Below are 17,129 nucleotides of genomic sequence, written 5' to 3' on the forward strand. Positions count from 1 at the left end.
ATCGCCTTAGATCCATTCTGACGGGCGCTAAGACATATCCGGTCTAGGTCGATGACTCCGGGTGCCTGCATATCCAAGGCTGTTCGTTAATTGCTGGCGTAGGAGTTTCCTCTTACATAGTAAATAAATATTTGCGAAAATGGACGACGATGATGATTTCGGTGCCGATGCAGATTTCTTATCTGCTTTGGCCTCCTCTGCAGCTGAAAGTAGCTCTAGTCAAGCCAGATCCCAACCCACCACGAACCGTGTTCAGCAGCCCGTTCCCCAAAGAATCCAGCAGCCAACTCCCCAGAGGATACAACAACCAACTCCCCAGAAGATACAGCAGCCGACGCCTCAACGTTTAGACAAACCACCACCAACTTCTAACCCGTCCGCGCCTAAGATTGTCCAACCGACACCTCAAGCTCTCCCACAGCGCTCATCCGGTTCCTCAATTCTAGTATCGCCGCGCCAAAAAGGGAATCCCGTACTAGCATCCCTACGTTCGGTGGCGTGGGAGTACAGTGATATTCCAGCCGATTATGGACTGGGGCTGACGACATGTGCCTTGTTTCTAAGCCTCAAGTATCATCGGTTGCATCCCGAATACATTTATACACGAATTCGCAATTTACAGGGAAAATACAATCTGCGCATTCTCTTAACTATGGTCGATATACCCAACCACGAAGATTCCTTGCGCGAGCTCTCCAAGACCTCGTTAATCAATAACGTCACCATCATTCTTTGCTGGTCCGCTGCCGAGGCCGCGAGATACCTCGAATTATATAAGTCCTACGAACACGCGAGTTTTGGCGCTATTAAGGGGCAGCAAGCTACGAGTTACGCTGAGAAGCTCGTCGAGTTCGTCACGGTACCTAGAGGAATCAACAAAGCCGATGCTATTTCTCTTGTTAGCGCGTTTGGTAGTCTGAAGAACGCAATCAATGCCGAGCCCGAGCAAGTTGCTATTATTGGCGGCTGGGGAGAGAAGAAAGTCAAGAAATGGTGCAGCGTTGTGGAAGAGCCGTTTCGAGTTCAGCACGCAGCCAAGAGACGCCTTGTCGACGGGAGTAATAGCGCAGTCGACAAAGCTATTCCGTTGAGCCGAGTGCCACTAAGGGATATGCCGCGTGTATCAGCAAATCTGTCTCGAGCCAGTGCTATTACAGAACCACAAGGCGGACTGCCCTCGAAGTCTAAGGAGGACCAAAGTCGAGATACTGCTGTAGATGAGTATGATGAGGAAGCAATGCTAGCGGCGGCCATTGAAGAATCCAAGAAGACAGCGATACAGGAACAGCCGTCTGGCTCGACTTCAAAAGCACGCGAGGAAGACAAACTGAGCGAGGGAATAGCCGCGGCACTCGCAAAGCTCAGGGATAAGGGATAAGGTACGATGATGATACCTGCCTAGTTTGGGCAGACTAGGCCTAACATTCGGAGCGTCCCGAGCAGTGTTACCTCTAAGATGCGAGAGTACGACTCGAATAGCCTAGCAGAAAGCTATGGCGTTCATGAGAAGGTATCACAGTAAGGAAGAACATGTGGTTCACGATGCATATTCCCATATGATCTCGGTCAAGTCATATATCTTCTAGTGTAACCAATCATCTTGAAGTCCGGAGCTACATAACAATGCAAGGCGCTAGTGGGTCTTCTTGGCGGATTTCCCCAGGGAATCTTGGTCGAGGCGGTCTAACTACTAGCTGTAATTCAGGTTTGTCTTTAGCTTGGGAGATCCTCGTAAGAACTATGCACATACACTATGCATAGTGTAGATTCCACGGACAATTTCTCAAAGATCCCTTGGATATTCTCCGGAAATATGCTATATATTCCTTATCCGGGTTTAAAAATATGACGTTGTAGAATAAGCCCCTGGCAGCAGCAGATCCAGGGTTAAATTATCACGAGTAACACGTCAAGTCAACCACGAATCGGATCAGAAAAGGCCCTGCATGAAAACTATAATATGCCTAGCTAGACATATGTTGGTTCACCTTTAATAGTGCATATACGATACGTTGTGTGCTCCTCCTTTGACTTGTGCATATTACCTAGGTAGGTACCTAATGGGCGAGCCCATCATCGATCGGTACCTGCAAGAATGCGAATCTTTAATTTCGGCGGTTTGTATCCCCCCCTTTTTCCTTTCACATGGGTTCCCCGCACATCAGCTTAGATAAGAGCTGAGTTAATTCTCACCTCGACCAAGTTTGCCTATGAAATGCCGATAGATAAGCTTGAGTTTTGGGGTAAGGTACCGGAACTTTAATTAAAATAGTTGGGGTCGAGGGGAGGCGCTAAATACCCCTAAATACCTAGCGCGGGGGAGAGATCAAGTTCAGGCACTCGTCCAGTAACGGATGAAGGTACCTAGGTTAACTCTGACAATCCCATAAAAGCCACAGATGTTTGCCAACTTACCAACTTACCAACATCAAACAGCCCTAGACGCCTCCGTCTATACGCTATATACGCTATTAATTGTAGGAGACATGCGCTGACCTCATAGTACAGACATAGTTAAAAATCTTAATTTAATCTTCCGCCGATACACGTTCCTAGAGGTACTTAGTCTAAGACAAAGACAAAAAAAACCACCATTACAAAATGCAATCAATAGTTATGACATTTTAGTTATGACATTTTGCTTGTGTCTTGGTCACAAGACATCGAACCTGGAATCTCCACAGGTTTGCCATATTGTTTACGGCCCGTTATCCTCTTCCTTAATCCTGCTTCTTAGGCGACATCTCTTGGGCCTGCAGATCCGTTACCCCTTTCGGAAGGTCATACATTTTCTTAATTATCAAGTATCCGCCATCTCGACTATGTATTGCCCAGAATACCTTACTAGTATGCTAGTAAGTGGTTATCGACCTGGGATTTTAACTGGTAACGTTTCTCCCTTCCTCGTCGGACGGACTTCTAGTCCTGATTAGGCCACTGTCTAAGCGCTCTATCATATGAGCATGAGCTATTCGGGGTAACATATTCGTGATATTCAATCTGTGCCACATGGCCCATTTTGAGTGAGACCCGGGATCCTCGTGCTTACAGTCTGTGATCATCAAAGTTGCATTGCAGAGACCCTTAGCTTGCATACCGGGCATGCTTAACCTCCCTGTCTTTGTTGGACGGCACTAGAGATTTGATCCGCGTTCCCAAGTTCCCAATAAACTTGCGAGCCGCAAAGACACCGCTCACCCATATTGATACATCATATTGATACATATTGATAAGACTATAAGCCAAGGTTGGCTGGCTGGTCGCAATGTTGGTTTGGGTTAACAAGCCACATACGTTCACATCCACACACACACACTCTCTCTCTCTCTCTCTCTCAACCCGCAGGCATAATCTACAGGCATAATCTACAGGCATGATACCCCCTGTTACCTATTGCAGTCGAATTATGAATTAGCTTCCGTCCAAGCCTTTGGTCCCTCTGGCTGCTGATTTAGTTAGTAGATATGGCTTATGCAGGTGACAAATATTCGCTTTCTGTAGCAAATTATCACAACCCCGAGGCCCCATGTCTAAGTAGTTCACATACCGCAACGTTCATACGTAGTATAAGACTCGGACCTATTCCCTCTTCTTATCTCCTTTCTTCATTCCTACTGACAGCCGTTTAAACCCCCCTTGGCTCAGTCCGCAGGCTTATTCTCTCGCGTTTTGATCATATTCAGAAATAGTTGGAATTATCGCATAATTATCACACGACTATGGTAAACACTAAACAGGTCCTCGCCTTTATGGGCAGTGCCTCTTATGCTATAGCCCAACCTTCATACGTGTCTCATCCTGAAAGAGCTGATGCTGTCAAAGCCGCGTTTCAGCGTTCTTGGGATGGCTATTATCAATACGCGTTCCCTAACGATACCTTGAGGCCTATCTCAAAGACGTACCAGAATGATCGGTATGTGAATATTTTAAGGTCATTTTTGAGCATAGACTGACTAAAGTGTTAGAAATGGATGGGGGGCCAGCGCGGTTGACGCCATCTCTACAGCTCTAGTAATGGGAAATGGAGATGTCATCAACGCCATCGTAGACCATATCCAGTCCATTAACTTTAACGCCACTGCTCCTGGCTCAGAGAGCGTCTCCGTATTTGAAACTACCATCCGCTACTTGGGTGGCCTCCTCTCGGGTAAGCCAGTAATGGTTACCCTTAACGCAACTATAAGCTCACTGTACACTAGCATACGATTTTCTAAACGGTCCTTTAAAACAGTACGCAAAGGACCAGGCTTCGGTTGACAATATTCTTCAGCAAGCAATTAATCTAGCTGATATTCTCAGCGTGGCTTTCGATACCCCCAGTGGAATCCCCATAAACACGCTGATCTACAGCTCAGACGGGTACCACGTCGGTAGTGATACTACTAACGGTATTGCTACCATTGGAACTTTGGTGCTTGAGTGGACTCACTTGAGTGACATCACGGGAGATGATAAATATGCAAAGTTAACACAGGTCGCTGAGGACTACCTTCTCAACGTACGCAATCCGGACGTGGGCGAGCCGTATCCTGGATTGATCGGAACCGATGTCAACATTTCCGATGGCACTTTCGCAGACTCCAGCGGTGGTTGGAATGGCGGCACAGACTCCTTCTACGAGTATCTCATCAAGATGTACGTCTACGACCAGGACCGTTTTGGCGCTTACAAGGACCGATGGATTGCTGCCGTCGACTCCAGCATCCAGTACTTAGCGTCTAACCCGACCTCTCGCCCCGATTTGACATTCCTTGCCGCCTACAGTGGGTATGACCAGCTTGACTTCGTGTCGACTCATCTTGCGTGCTTCGACGGAGGCAGCTTCATTCTTGGCGGCTTGACCCTCGATAATGATACGTACACCAAATTCGGACTCGACCTTGTGAATGCGTGTCATGAGACCTACATCGCGACTGTCACTGGCATTGGGCCGGAGGTCTTCTACTGGCAAGACAGCAAAGTAGCAGCCAACGCTAGCAATAACAGCCCGCCCCCATCGGATTCCGCCAGCTTTTACGAGACTGCTGGTTTCTGGATCCCATCCGGCGGCGGGGATTACGTGCTGCGACCCGAGGTCATCGAAAGCTTCTACTACGCGTACCGCGCGACCGGAGACACCAAGTACCAGGACTGGGCTTGGGAGGCGTTCCAGAACATCAATAAGACGTGTGCCGCAGGTGTCGGATACAGCTCTATCGATAACGTAAACGTCGAAGGCGGCGGCGGGTTCGACGATTTCCAAGAGAGCTTCTGGTTCGCCGAGGTCCTGAAGTACAGCTACTTGATCCAGGCGGATGACGCGGCGTGGCAGGTCAACGCTGGCCATGACAACACGTGGGTTTTCAACACGGAGGCACACCCCGTCCTAGTCAAGGGCAGCCCGATTTAGACTCACATACATATAGAAATGGGCAAGCTAAGAGGCGTGTGCATTTTTGATATAAGATATCTAGCAGTAACAGTCGGGGATTAATTAATCTTGCATTGGGTCGGCGTTGGTTGATCAATTCGTTTGTATATATTTGGGAATATCGTTCAGGCGTATATTTATTAAGCAATATACCATACATTTTTGAATACCTTGTGCGGCTGAATTCAACACCCTCCCCGTGTCGTGCCACCAGATTCCGTATTATTCGGTCCATACCAGCTTTCTCAAGCTTGAATTGTATATAGTATCTCATGTATAGAAGAAAAACAACCCGGGCGATTCACTCGAAATTAACAACTTAGGATTATTGACTACCAATGTATCTGCACCATTGATCGCAATGTCTGGCATGTGCTACCAAGACTAATTCAATATGTTCTCCGTGTCTCATGCCAGGAGCCGAGACACGGCTGTACTGTACCCCCGGAGATATTCCCAACAACATTCCGACCAGCTTCCGATAGAGAGGTAACATATTACAAGCCTTGTCCCTTGGTCGGACAGCTTCTAAAAAAAAAAAAAAATAGGAATGGGGGGAGGCGGGTCTGATTTACGAATGTGAAGTACTTCGACGGAGAGTGGCGATGGTACGAGGGATGTAGACTTGTCGATCGGACAGGGAATTCGAAGAGCAAACTTTTAAATGATTAACTAAGAAATTATCGGTTTTACTTAGTTATATCGTCTATTTTGAAGTAACTAACATATATATATTAAGTAGGTTCTAACTTTGTCTCTAGTTATAAGGTTAAGGTAAACTCGACTTTCTAGACCACACAGTCACTGCGATGGTGCCAGTATAGGAGGGCGAGCAGTTGGAGCTATGGCAAGTTAGAAAAGGAACGTATGGTTTTTAGTTATAGGCTATAGCATTGCAGCGTGTTATGAGTTAAATGCATCCTCGTACTTAGGATTATAACGTTCCGACGTAAGGGCTTATACGTGAACATCAACATACCTATCAAATATCAGAATTAGGCATATGCGCTATGTGTATTTCTAACCTGCCTAAGTTGAAGTTTTGAAGATCCCATCAAGAATAATACACGTAGCAATCAATATCACGATATATGTAGCTTAGGTCGTCGCTATCTTTTTGTAAGGGCAACTCTCTAACCTATTTAAGGGATAATATAGGCTAGTGTTGATAGTTCTGAAATAGAGCATCATATTGTTTGTCTATTGATCTCAACTCCATCCCTTCGAAACTATCCACCTTTAAGTCGACATGCTATAATTGTACACCAAGAAGATAAATGGCGAATGTGTACAGCCCTTACTGGGCGGTCCCCCCCCTAGCGATTTTCATCCTAGCCTTACAATCTTCCACATCCGCAAACATTCCTGCAAATCCAACGACAGCGTGCCCTCATGCGCCGTAGAAGTATCCTTGATCAGGGCAACTAGAAAACTAGCCAAGGCAAACGTAACTTGATCTTTACGCAACGTTTCTAAATCAGACCTCCTCATGCCGCCGTTATCTGCCCATGATTTCCACAGATCGAGCATCTTGCAAATCGACGAGGCGAATTGACCATCGAGGATCATCCGATGTAGTAGCGAGCCCACGACATCCCTAAGAGTTAGGTTGGAATCGATGCTGACACCGCTAGCGATTGCACGCTCTTTGTTCTGCTTGAGCCAGTGCAGATTATGCTCTGCTACAAGTTTCGTGTCCCACTTTGGGCTCTGCAGCGCCTCGGATGTGCGCGCTTCGCGACGCTGGTTCTCGAGCCTTGAACGGTCGCGCACTATTAACGAGTAAGATAAGCGTCGTCCTTAGCTTAGGTAGGTTGCTATGATGATTAGGTACTTACTGTCTTGCATATTCTGGTTCATCTCCCTTCGCGTCCGCTCTTGAATGGCGATTTCCCTCTGGGGAGGGGCCATCTTTAACTCGGCCATTACAGCGACGCGATGGTCGGCACTGCGTCTATAGAATAGCTCTCGATCCTCTTCTTGTACGTTATAGTTAGTAGCCCATTCAGGCGTCTGGGACTCATCCACAACGCCTAGTAGCACGAGCACTCCGCAGGGCATGCTGTCCCGCCGGGCAAAGGTAAGGATCTCATCGGGGATCTTGTAGTTCCATAGCACGGTTTGGCTCGTAGTCCCATAAGCTGTCGCAACGCTGGAAAACCAAATACCATCGGTCTTGCCAGGGCGAATCCGAAGATGCTCAATATAAAGGCTTCGTAAATCAATAGATGATAGCAAGGCCCCGTCCCCCTGGCTCTTCGCGGAGATTAGGCCGTCAACAGATATCTGGCATGTTATAGTTGCTCTAGTGTTTTTCTCAGACTGCCTCTGGATCGAGTCGAGAGATTCTTTATGTAAGCTACTATGCCCTTTCTCCTTAGCTTCTTCCGTATCACCGTCCGCAACCTCTCCCTGAGCTACAGGGGGTGTCTCATCGGGATCAACACTTTCAGTGATCTCAGATGGTTCTAGTTGAGGTGGTGGAAGGCTTATCCAATACGGGGGTAGGGAAGAGAAATCCCGAGTTGTCCAATACGATGACCAATTCACCTTAAGAGATAGATGGCCATCGGAATCGTCCAGAGGAGCGATGGTCAATGCCTCATGCTGCCTATCGGGCGACTTCATTAATGAGCAACCTGTAGGAGTCCATAGCCCTGTCGAACGTAACAGTTTCCAGCCGTGCGCGTCAGGGATGGCACCTAGGTCGAGTAGATAGGCGACGAGTTTGTCAAATGCTACGTCGACCTGTGGTTGTCGGAGCTGGTCCGCGTATTCCACACGCTGAGTTTTAGCGCCGATAGCGCGAGTCTGCCAGTTAAATGTAGTCCACGATCCGCCGGGGATGGAGCTAGGTTGCCGAGAGGGCCGCCAGTATAGCTCAGTCTCTTCAAAACGGTCACATGGCGTGACGGCATATCTTGGAAGTTCCACCTCGATTACTCGATTCACCACATCGCTGCGTGTTAATGCCGTTAAGCGACCGTGTCTAAGCATACGCTTAATCTTAGATAGGGCGGCTAGCGTCGCGACGGTGTTGTATAGGATAGGCAATACGCCAAGGACGGCTAAGGGAATACCAATAAACGTGATGATGTCAATAGCCGAGTAGTATGAACCTGTCGATGCCATTGTGCCGCGGTTTCTTATAAATAGTTATATACCAAAGAGAGGATGATAGAAAATCTACCACATTGGTATCAACTCGGGTCAAGTTCAGCCTCAGCTGAGCTGAAAATTAGTGTGCTCTGGGCTTGATGCATATTACGACGCGAAGCGTGTTATTCCTCTTATACCCCGATTGGATTTATCATATTGTAGGCTATAAGATTTAAGATAGGTAATATTTCTTAGTTATACGAACTTATAAGAAAAGAAGTCTTTTGGACCTAAAACTCTAATAACTCTCCAAGCATTTATACCTCTTTTCCGTTAGGGATTATGTTAGGTTAGGTACATAAGTATAATATTATATATGTATATATGCAATGCCATCGAGCAATCGGGGGATATCTAATGCAAGGTACCCGACGTTAGTGTAATATGGGGTTTAGATCGATTTACATACGGGTCCGATTCAATCCCCATCCCCACAGGATCCCGCAGGAGCCCGCCATTGCGAACCTGCCCACTACAATCTTCATCTGTACCATAGCTTAGGCACCTCATATATCAGCTCACACATTGAATTCTAAGACATTAGCTATAACTTCTTATACACCTAACTACCTAAGTTACCTTATATCGCTAATTCTTGTTTCGTCTTGGTTCTCGTAACCTTTTCCCTCTTACCTAGGTACCTATATTCATCGGCTCGAGAGCCAATTGCGACCAAGAATGACGACCGTCAAACGGCGATAATGCGACTGAACTGCGCCAATGCAGTTTTGGTTGCTGCTATAAAACTATCAAGTCTCGTCATTGTCAATGGTCAATTTCCAAATTCTACGTCTCGAGACCTGAATCTTACAACCATTTCCTCCCCCATTGACCCTAATATCAAGATCAGCTATAAAGTACCTCATGGAGCCTGCAATACCGCATTCGAGTCGCAGACGCAGTATACCGGCTGGGTGAGCCTCCCGGGTGATTTCCCTACCAATACCTTCTTCTGGTTTGTTGGCGCGCGGGACAAGCAAGCCAATTCTAGCCTAACAATCTGGCTCAATGGCGGCCCGGGGTCAAGTTCTATGTTCGGCTTTTTCGCAGAGAACGGTCCTTGCGAGGTAGTTGATAATGGCACCGACAAGTTCACCACTATAGCGCGAGAATGGGGTTGGGATAGGGCGTCAAATATGTTATTCATAGACCAGCCGAACCAGGTTGGGTTTTCCTACGATATCCCTACCAAAAGTTCTATCAACTTGCTCACCAACGAGATCTATACCCCACCTGACGAGAGACCGGATTCGCTACCGCCGAGCGCATATCTAGACGGCACATTCAGTTCTATGAATGTCAACCATACTGCCAACACAACCGAGACGGCAGCCATTGCCATATGGCATATGCTACAAGGATTCTTAGGGGCTTTCCCGGAGTTGAATCCTCCAAAGGATAATGTCCTAGGCGTGAATTTGTTTTCGGAAAGCTATGGAGGGAAGTACGGCCCCGCGTTTGCGCAGAAATGGGAACAGATGAACACCGTTCGAGGCAACGGGATTGTTTCAAATAGCACTTCCGTAGAGATTCGCCTTGTCTCACTTGGTATTGTAAACGGCTGCGTCGATGACCTGATCCAAGCACCGTATTATCCCATCATGGCAGTCAACAACCCCTATGGGTTTCCTGCCATCAACTCCGTCAGAGCAAAAATGGCCAATGCTAGCTTCTACAATGACGGTGGGTGCCGCGATCTGATCAACCAATGTCGGACTGCAGTTGCTAGCAAAGACCCGAATAACAGCGGTTCGGTGCCAGACGTGAACCACATCTGCGAGTCCGCCTACAATAACTGTACCAATAACGTCATGCTACCTTACTCGGATGCCGGTCGCAGCCTCTATGATATCGCCGCGCCTCTGCCCGACTCATTCCCGCCTCGGCGATATCTGGAGTACGTGAACACGCCAACCTTCCAAAAGGCCATCGGTACGCGCCTCAATTACACGGAGACAAACAGCCAAGTTGCCACGGCCTTCGCCTCCACCGGAGACTACGAGCGCGAGGCAATGGTGCCCAAGCTAGCCTCGCTCCTTAACGCAGGTATTCGCGTAGGCTTGATATACGGCGACCGAGATTATATTTGCAACTGGCTAGGCGGCGAAGCGGTATCCCTAGCGCTCGCCTCGTCCGCAGCAGGCTACGAATCAGCCTTCGCGTCCGCGGGATACGCGCCCATCATCGTCAACGACAGCTACGTCGGCGGTGCGGTGCGGCAATTCGGCAACCTGTCCTTCAGCCGCGTATATCAAGCCGGCCACTTCGTACCAGCGTATCAGCCAGCCACGGCTTTCGAAATATTCGCGCGGGTCATCCGCGGCGACAGCGTGTCCACGGGAGAGAACATCGACCTTTCTACGTATAACACAACTGGCTCCGCCGAGGCCAACAGCGCTCTCGACCTCCCCGCCGCCCCATCACCAACCTGCTGGCTTCGCGACGTGCCCGGCAGCTGTAATGAGGAGCAGCAGAGCGCCATTCTAAACGGCCATGGTTTCGTTGTCAATGGTGTTGTACAAACAGGTCCAACCGTCACGACGCCACCAGCGTCTGCTGTCGCCGATCCCTCGACAGCTACAACTCAGCTCACCGGCTTGTTTACAGCTACCGCAACCCCGTCAAGTGTAGCCATGCCAAGGGTAAGGCTTGGTATTGACTTAGGGTTAACTGTCGGCGGCGGTGTTATTGTTGCGATACTGATTGGTTCATAAGTTTAACTCTCACCTTATACAGTATTTTGCACAGCATATCTATCATTGGAGTCATCCACCTTGGACTGAATCATCATACTAGATACCCATACCCGAGCAATAGATAATTCATGATATTATATTGTCTATCAAGCCTTGTCGATGTGGTCAACATGTGCCCAAGATTGTCTAATATCAAACAAGATTTCCTGCCATATACATCTGATTTACCCATTGCCTGCCTACATGGTAGGTTAGATGCCTTAGGTTAGGTACTAAATCAAAATTTCGGTAACAATTCTAATTCATACCTCATAAACATAGCTAAATTCCTCTATACACCTGCAATTTTGTCGAACATCGACTTTGCGGAGATAAAAAGCAGTACTTCAAAAAAATTTTTTTTTTTTTTTTGATAATATTCATATTGTTAACTATTCTGATTATACATTGAGTGGAAATGATATATGCAAGAGCTGCTCCTATTTATTATGCCAACTTACAGAATAGCAGGCAGCGAGAAATCAAACCTTAATTTATATCACTTACCTGTTGATACTCACAGTAGACTATCCAAAGCGGTAATATACTTGCATATTGGTTATAAGAGCACGAGCTAGCACTAGAATCAGTCAGCTTGATTCAAAATGATAGGAGAAACAGCAAAGTTTGAAACCCTATATCAGATCCACAGCCTTGTCAAAGGCAATATCATCAAAGCTGTCGAGCTATGTTGACCGTCGTGAAATTATTGGTTCATCATTATAGGGTTTGTCGTAAGAATAAAAAAAAACGAGCTCTTACCTTTACCTTTGTTAACAAAAGATAAGACAAAAAGGCCACCATCAGAAGCATTCAGTAGATACTATCACCTCAACAAGTTAGCCCAGAGCAATGCTTGAGCGAGAGTGAATAGATTCCATCTGCTGCAGTCAGACATGACCGGAGTCATCAACGCCGTAAAGCTCTGACATATGCTTGTCAATTGTTTTAGTCGGATCATCATATTGCAGCAGCATGTCGTCTTTCACATCTTGAGTGTGTACTAACCGAAACTGTAAAACAGGTAGAGATATTGCGCCTATAACTGAAAGTTAGAATACGTTTGACTATACAGTAAATGATGATAGTGATTCAAAAACAAGAGTTCAGAAAATGCATGAATGGTAGTAATTAGGTTGTCTACAACGGTAACCCGAATCAGACTCGTCATCTGTGCTCATCAGGTAGGTTGTTTTTGCTATGCTGAAAGAAAAAAATATTGCTTACCTTGACAGCAAATGGCACGAAATCAAAGTCTACATTCATTGTCGCAGGACAATTGTAAACAATGTTCCTAGTTGGCCATCGAATACTGTTTCGGAGATCCCATGTTAGTCGACATGCTCGGTAAGAAATTAGATCGACCGAGACGAGGATATCGTGATCAGTGGGCGAGGTTTTCTAGGCCTGCCACAAGATGGCGTATCGACTCATGTAATAATAATTCGGAGCCCAGTGCCGCTTCATCATTCAAGAATATAATATCGAGTTGAAAATTTGCATACCATTTAGCAATCAGTCAATGGGACATTCTGTACATGATATTAGCAATCATGTATAAGTCGGGGTTTGTAAAATCGAGATGCAGAGAACATTGTATCAGACAACAGCCAGTTTTTTTCCTCAAGAGCATAAGCCTCGGACGGTAATTTCCAGCTATGCAAATGCATAGAAAGAATCATCATTTTGGTAACGTGGACGACAGTTTAGAGAAGGAAGCTTACCTATTGGCATCGTTCGGACTCGATCGCAACGGACCCAATATACTCTAAAAGAGGGCAGGTTTACCTGGGATCGGGTTAGCATAATGAAGCTCCAGGACGGATTCATGAAGAAATTGAGATCCAAATTTATCCTCAGACTGACGTGTAAAAACAGTTTCATTCCCGTAGGTCAAAGACTCTAGTTTGCGGTTTACAACATGTCATCAACGAAAGATGAATAAAAGGAATTTCTGCGTACTTACATTGCGCTCCTGGAAACATCATCTGGGTGATGTTGTTAGGAAGGAAGAATTGACGATGGTTGGAGGAAGAAAAAAAATTATTTCTAGCTCCCAAGCTTTCAAACTAAGTGGGGCGTGCCTGGTGGACGCGCGCCGGGAAAAGGAAAGTTAATAATCCGAGAAGTTCGGATCAATCAAACACCGTCCAGGTACCATGACCAATACTAAGAAGTTGCCCCTCTTTCGGACCTAGTGGTCTTAGCTCTGAAGCTCTCCCTGTTCCCTACCCCTCATCTGCATCATAGGGATGTCAATTTTTCTGTGTTACTTCACTATCTCAACTAACTCCGATCATTTCTGTTACCGTCTGCAAACTCATACATACCTACATAATGCAATATATACTTGTATTACCTCATTCCGCGGTCAAGGTCTTTCTACATATGTGTCTGAGTTAAATAACCGCCAGTAACAGAAACCTTACCGTGTCACATGGAGATAATTCAGACGAATCAAGATGACTTATCTCAGCCCGATATCTCACATCTCACACGACGCGAATCAAAATGATAGGCAAGTCAAAGTCCTGGTGACGTTTAAAGGCCGAGCTTACCGGCATCTTCCGCATCTCCCGCCTCGGTATAATCGATGGCGGCTTAAATGCCATGGCCCGAAAAATCCTCTTTTTAGAATCCATCCGGCTACTAAGAGGTACACTATTGCCCAGCCCACATTTCCCCTTAGCCGGTGTATGTAGGTACATACACTATGAATCTATGAATGGGGCTTCTGGGTCCTGGGGTCTAGTGTATGTAGAATGACTGCATGGCGGTCTGGCTCGGGATGATGCCGTATGTCATCGTGCTTGTTGTTACCCGCAGCACCGAACAAACCAGTCAGAAGGAGTTGTGGAGAATGACAATGACAAAGACGTATTAGACGCTTTATAAACTTGTCAATAACTCTCCCTCGGCATATAGTTCTGAGCAACACCAAATTTCCGTTTAACATTTCTCACGATAACTTGTCGGAGTCTAACCTATTAAATCAAGTCAAATCAAATCCTCTCTCTCCATTCCCCCGTAATTAGTACCTACCTCTCCCTACCTAATACCCAACTTACTCCAAGTAAAACATATCAGAGACCTTTTGTGCCTACTTCTCTTCCTACCCAACTATCTCTTATTCCTCGACTTAATTTTAGATCCTCCCTACCTATATTAAAGCATCATGGCGTCCAACGGTAACGGCAACGGCAGTGATGCACCACCTTCAGGCGAATCAGCTACTGTAAACACAAACATTGTGACCTTAACTCGCTTCCTTACGGAAGAGCAGACCAAACACAAAGAGGCAACTGGAGACTTCACGTATGTCCTACCTTATTTAAGAACTTAAGAATTAATAGATTAACCCTTATACTTATACTTATACTAATTCAACACGCTACCAGATTATTATGCCATGCTCTTCAATTCTCTTTCAAGGCCATCTCCCATTATATTCGCCGAGCTACACTAGTAAACCTCACAGGCCTCGCCGGCCAATCCAACGCGACGGGTGACGACCAGAAGAAGCTTGACGTCATCGGAAATGACCTTTTCATATCAGCTATGAGGTCGTCGGGGAAGTGTGCATTGCTAGTGTCGGAAGAGGAAGAGGAGGTAATATTCTTTGAAGGTCACACCGGAGCGCGGTATGCTGTAGCTTGCGACCCTATCGACGGAAGCTCCAACTTGGATGCCGGTGTCTCAGTCGGAACAATCTTTGGTATTCACAAATTGGCCGAGGGTTCCACAGGAACAAAAGAGGATATTCTGAAGCCTGGCTCGGAGCTTCTTGCCGCTGGATTCACCATGTACGGCGCCTCTGCTCAACTCGTCATCACCATGAGGGGCGGCACTGTCAACGGCTTCACGTTAGATAACTCGTTCGGCGAGTTCATCTTAACACACCCGAACATGCGAATCCCGAGGCAGAGAGCTATTTACTCCGTCAACGAGGGTAACTCGCTCTACTGGGAAGACCACACCAAGGAGTACTTCAACTCTCTCAAATATCCTCAGGGTAACGGAAAGCCCTACAGCGCCAGATACATTGGTAGCATGGTGGCTGACGCGTATCGAACGCTGCTGTACGGTGGTATCTTCGCTTACCCCGCGGACAAGAAGAGTCCCAAGGGTAAGCTGCGGATTCTATACGAGTGCGCACCTATGGCTATGGTTTTTGAAAATGGTAAGTGGTGGCTCTTACGTCTTTCTTTATCGTACTTATACTGATTGTTCCTTAGCCGGTGGCCAAGCCGTAGACAGCAAGATGAGACGTATGCTTGAAGTCGTCCCGGAACATATTCACGATCGATCAGGTATCTATTTGGGTAGCTACGACGAGGTCGAGAAGGTCAAGTCATTTTACAAGTGATTTGAAATGGATAAATTGATATTGAATATTGGGCCCCTTGAAACTAGTTTGGCGCTGAAGCAATGAGCATTGGAGCGTTTGGCCCTTCATAATGAACACCAGTCTGGTTTACGACGAGGATATGACCCAAAATTGTATATGTGGCATGCAAGTAATATGTAAAAGATGATCATATTACAAATATAATAGTTAAACATCATCTTAACGTCTGAACTAGTATAACTTAGGGAAGAATTTGGGTGTATTTCGCTTCCACTCCTGATAATCTTTGCGATGACCATACTTGGCATCATACTTCTTCTCACTCAACGGCACGCCCGTCACTTTTAATAGCAAAAAGGTTACGAATGCCGGGCTAACAAACGACGCTGCCAAGACCAGGAGCTTGCCCAACAAGCCACCCGGAAACCCAAGTCCAATCTGAACCGGACGTGCTACCAAGACACCGGCGGCTGTGGTAGCTATACCCGTCCACAACGTACACTCACCCAAGTAATTAGGGTACTGGCTACTCGTTCATCAGCATCTCATAACCTTTCACAACTACCTACGTACAGGGCACGCTTACCTCCGACTCCACAAACCCTTCGTCATGAACGGCTCATCATGCAGCTTCTCCTTACGACGGCGCAGCCACTCGCCCTTCTGCCGATCAGCGATGATCTCGAGCGCGAATCCACCGACGAATAGCGACAGGCCCAAAATATCGGTTATCCGTAGCGGCACGGCGGCGAGCGCCGCGGCCGGGACCGCGTTGACGGCTAACACGGGTGCTAGACACAGCGACACCCACGTCGCTTGGCCAAACCAGGCGCCTGCGAACTTCCCCGGCGACCCCCGGAGCGTGTCGAAGCGGGAGTCGTGGCCTTGGTGGAGGACGCGGCGGAAGAGGTATGTGCCCACTACGGAGGTGAGCGTGTTAATACTTCAGAGTTCTCACATATTATATACCCTTGAATTGTACATAGGTAACAATAATATATTATATATATCAGGGTATAAGGATAAAAGAACGGGGATTACGCACACCTAACGGACCAAAAGACCACCGCAGCGCTCAGCGCCACCTGTCGCCAATGGAAGCCCGCGCCCGCCGCAAACGGACCCAACAGACTCGGCAACGGCGGCTTCGGTGCACCACCGGCCAGCGATGCAGCGGCGCGGGCACGAAGGCTAGGAAGGTACAAGCTCAGCAGAGTAACAGTCAGGAACGTCGCGGAGCCGGAAACATCGTAGAAACGCTCGCTTTGGGCGGCAATCGACGGGATAGCTACGGCTGTCTGCAAGGCGAAGGCCGCTGCGACGCTAGGCACTGCCGTGCGAAGGAAAGGGCTCCGGAAATTGGTTAGGTGGAGGAATTTGTGTAGCACGCCTGATGCCATCGTGAAGATGGATGGTCGGGTCAGGGGTATGGATTAGGTATACCTTAGGTAGGTAGGTAAACACTATGAATGGCTGG

The 17,129-nt window shown here is 47.2% G+C and overlaps 6 protein-coding genes across 6 annotated transcripts; 4 read left to right on the forward strand and 2 right to left on the reverse strand.

The window, feature by feature from the left end:
* Positions 1–40: 40 nt before the first annotated feature.
* On the forward strand, positions 41–1,942 carry F5Y00DRAFT_244653 (restriction endonuclease type II-like protein). Its single transcript, XM_048008851.1, has one exon. The coding sequence runs from the start codon at positions 140–142 to the stop codon at positions 1,376–1,378; it is 1,239 nt and encodes a 412-aa protein (XP_047862078.1). The 5' UTR covers positions 41–139; the 3' UTR covers positions 1,379–1,942.
* A 1,777-nt stretch (positions 1,943–3,719) lies between these two features.
* On the forward strand, positions 3,720–5,495 carry F5Y00DRAFT_272251 (glycoside hydrolase family 47 protein; the record flags this gene model as incomplete). Its single annotated transcript, XM_048012940.1, has 3 exons — positions 3,720–3,913; positions 3,966–4,147; positions 4,200–5,495. 3 exons carry the CDS (start codon positions 3,720–3,722, stop codon positions 5,387–5,389), a joined length of 1,566 nt encoding a protein of 521 aa, XP_047862079.1. The 3' UTR covers positions 5,390–5,495.
* A 1,108-nt stretch (positions 5,496–6,603) lies between these two features.
* Positions 6,604–8,774, reverse strand: F5Y00DRAFT_244655 (uncharacterized protein; the record flags this gene model as incomplete). The annotated part of the gene is made up of 2 exons (XM_048008852.1): positions 7,249–8,774; positions 6,604–7,182 (listed from the first exon to the last, which is right to left on the reverse strand). Coding segments are annotated over exons 1-2 (1,735 nt in total), but the record flags the coding sequence as incomplete, so codon positions are not given.
* A 236-nt stretch (positions 8,775–9,010) lies between these two features.
* F5Y00DRAFT_244656 (alpha/beta-hydrolase) lies at positions 9,011–11,580 on the forward strand. Its single transcript, XM_048008853.1, has one exon. It carries the CDS (start codon positions 9,271–9,273, stop codon positions 11,281–11,283), a length of 2,013 nt encoding a protein of 670 aa, XP_047862081.1. The 5' UTR covers positions 9,011–9,270; the 3' UTR covers positions 11,284–11,580.
* A 2,790-nt stretch (positions 11,581–14,370) lies between these two features.
* F5Y00DRAFT_149745 (inositol phosphatase) lies at positions 14,371–15,777 on the forward strand. Its single transcript, XM_048004508.1, has 3 exons — positions 14,371–14,619; positions 14,703–15,484; positions 15,540–15,777. The coding sequence occupies exons 1-3, from the start codon at positions 14,480–14,482 to the stop codon at positions 15,668–15,670; spliced, it is 1,053 nt and encodes a 350-aa protein (XP_047862082.1). The 5' UTR covers positions 14,371–14,479; the 3' UTR covers positions 15,671–15,777.
* Positions 15,778–15,883: 106 nt separating this feature from the next.
* On the reverse strand, positions 15,884–17,052 carry F5Y00DRAFT_264874 (DUF1295-domain-containing protein; the record flags this gene model as incomplete). The annotated part of the gene is made up of 3 exons (XM_048011720.1): positions 15,884–16,178; positions 16,239–16,572; positions 16,698–17,052. 3 exons carry the CDS (start codon positions 17,050–17,052, stop codon positions 15,884–15,886), a joined length of 984 nt encoding a protein of 327 aa, XP_047862083.1.
* Between the last annotated feature and the right edge of the window lie 77 nt (positions 17,053–17,129).

The sequence above is a fragment of the Daldinia vernicosa genome (assembly GCF_022497035.1).
Source record: "Daldinia vernicosa strain CBS 139.73 unplaced genomic scaffold F5Y00scaffold_47, whole genome shotgun sequence".
Classification (NCBI taxonomy): domain Eukaryota; kingdom Fungi; phylum Ascomycota; class Sordariomycetes; order Xylariales; family Hypoxylaceae; genus Daldinia; species Daldinia vernicosa.

Coding starts and splice junctions, on each gene's coding strand:
- F5Y00DRAFT_244653 (XM_048008851.1), top strand. CDS start 140: ATGGACGACGATGATGATTTCGGTGCCGATGCAGATTTCTTATCTGCT.
- F5Y00DRAFT_244656 (XM_048008853.1), top strand. CDS start 9,271: ATGCGACTGAACTGCGCCAATGCAGTTTTGGTTGCTGCTATAAAACTA.
- F5Y00DRAFT_149745 (XM_048004508.1), top strand. CDS start 14,480: ATGGCGTCCAACGGTAACGGCAACGGCAGTGATGCACCACCTTCAGGC. Junction 14,620..14,702: donor GAGGCAACTGGAGACTTCAC/GTATGTCCTACC, acceptor ACACGCTACCAG/ATTATTATGCCATGCTCTTC. Junction 15,485..15,539: donor GGCTATGGTTTTTGAAAATG/GTAAGTGGTGGC, acceptor ATTGTTCCTTAG/CCGGTGGCCAAGCCGTAGAC.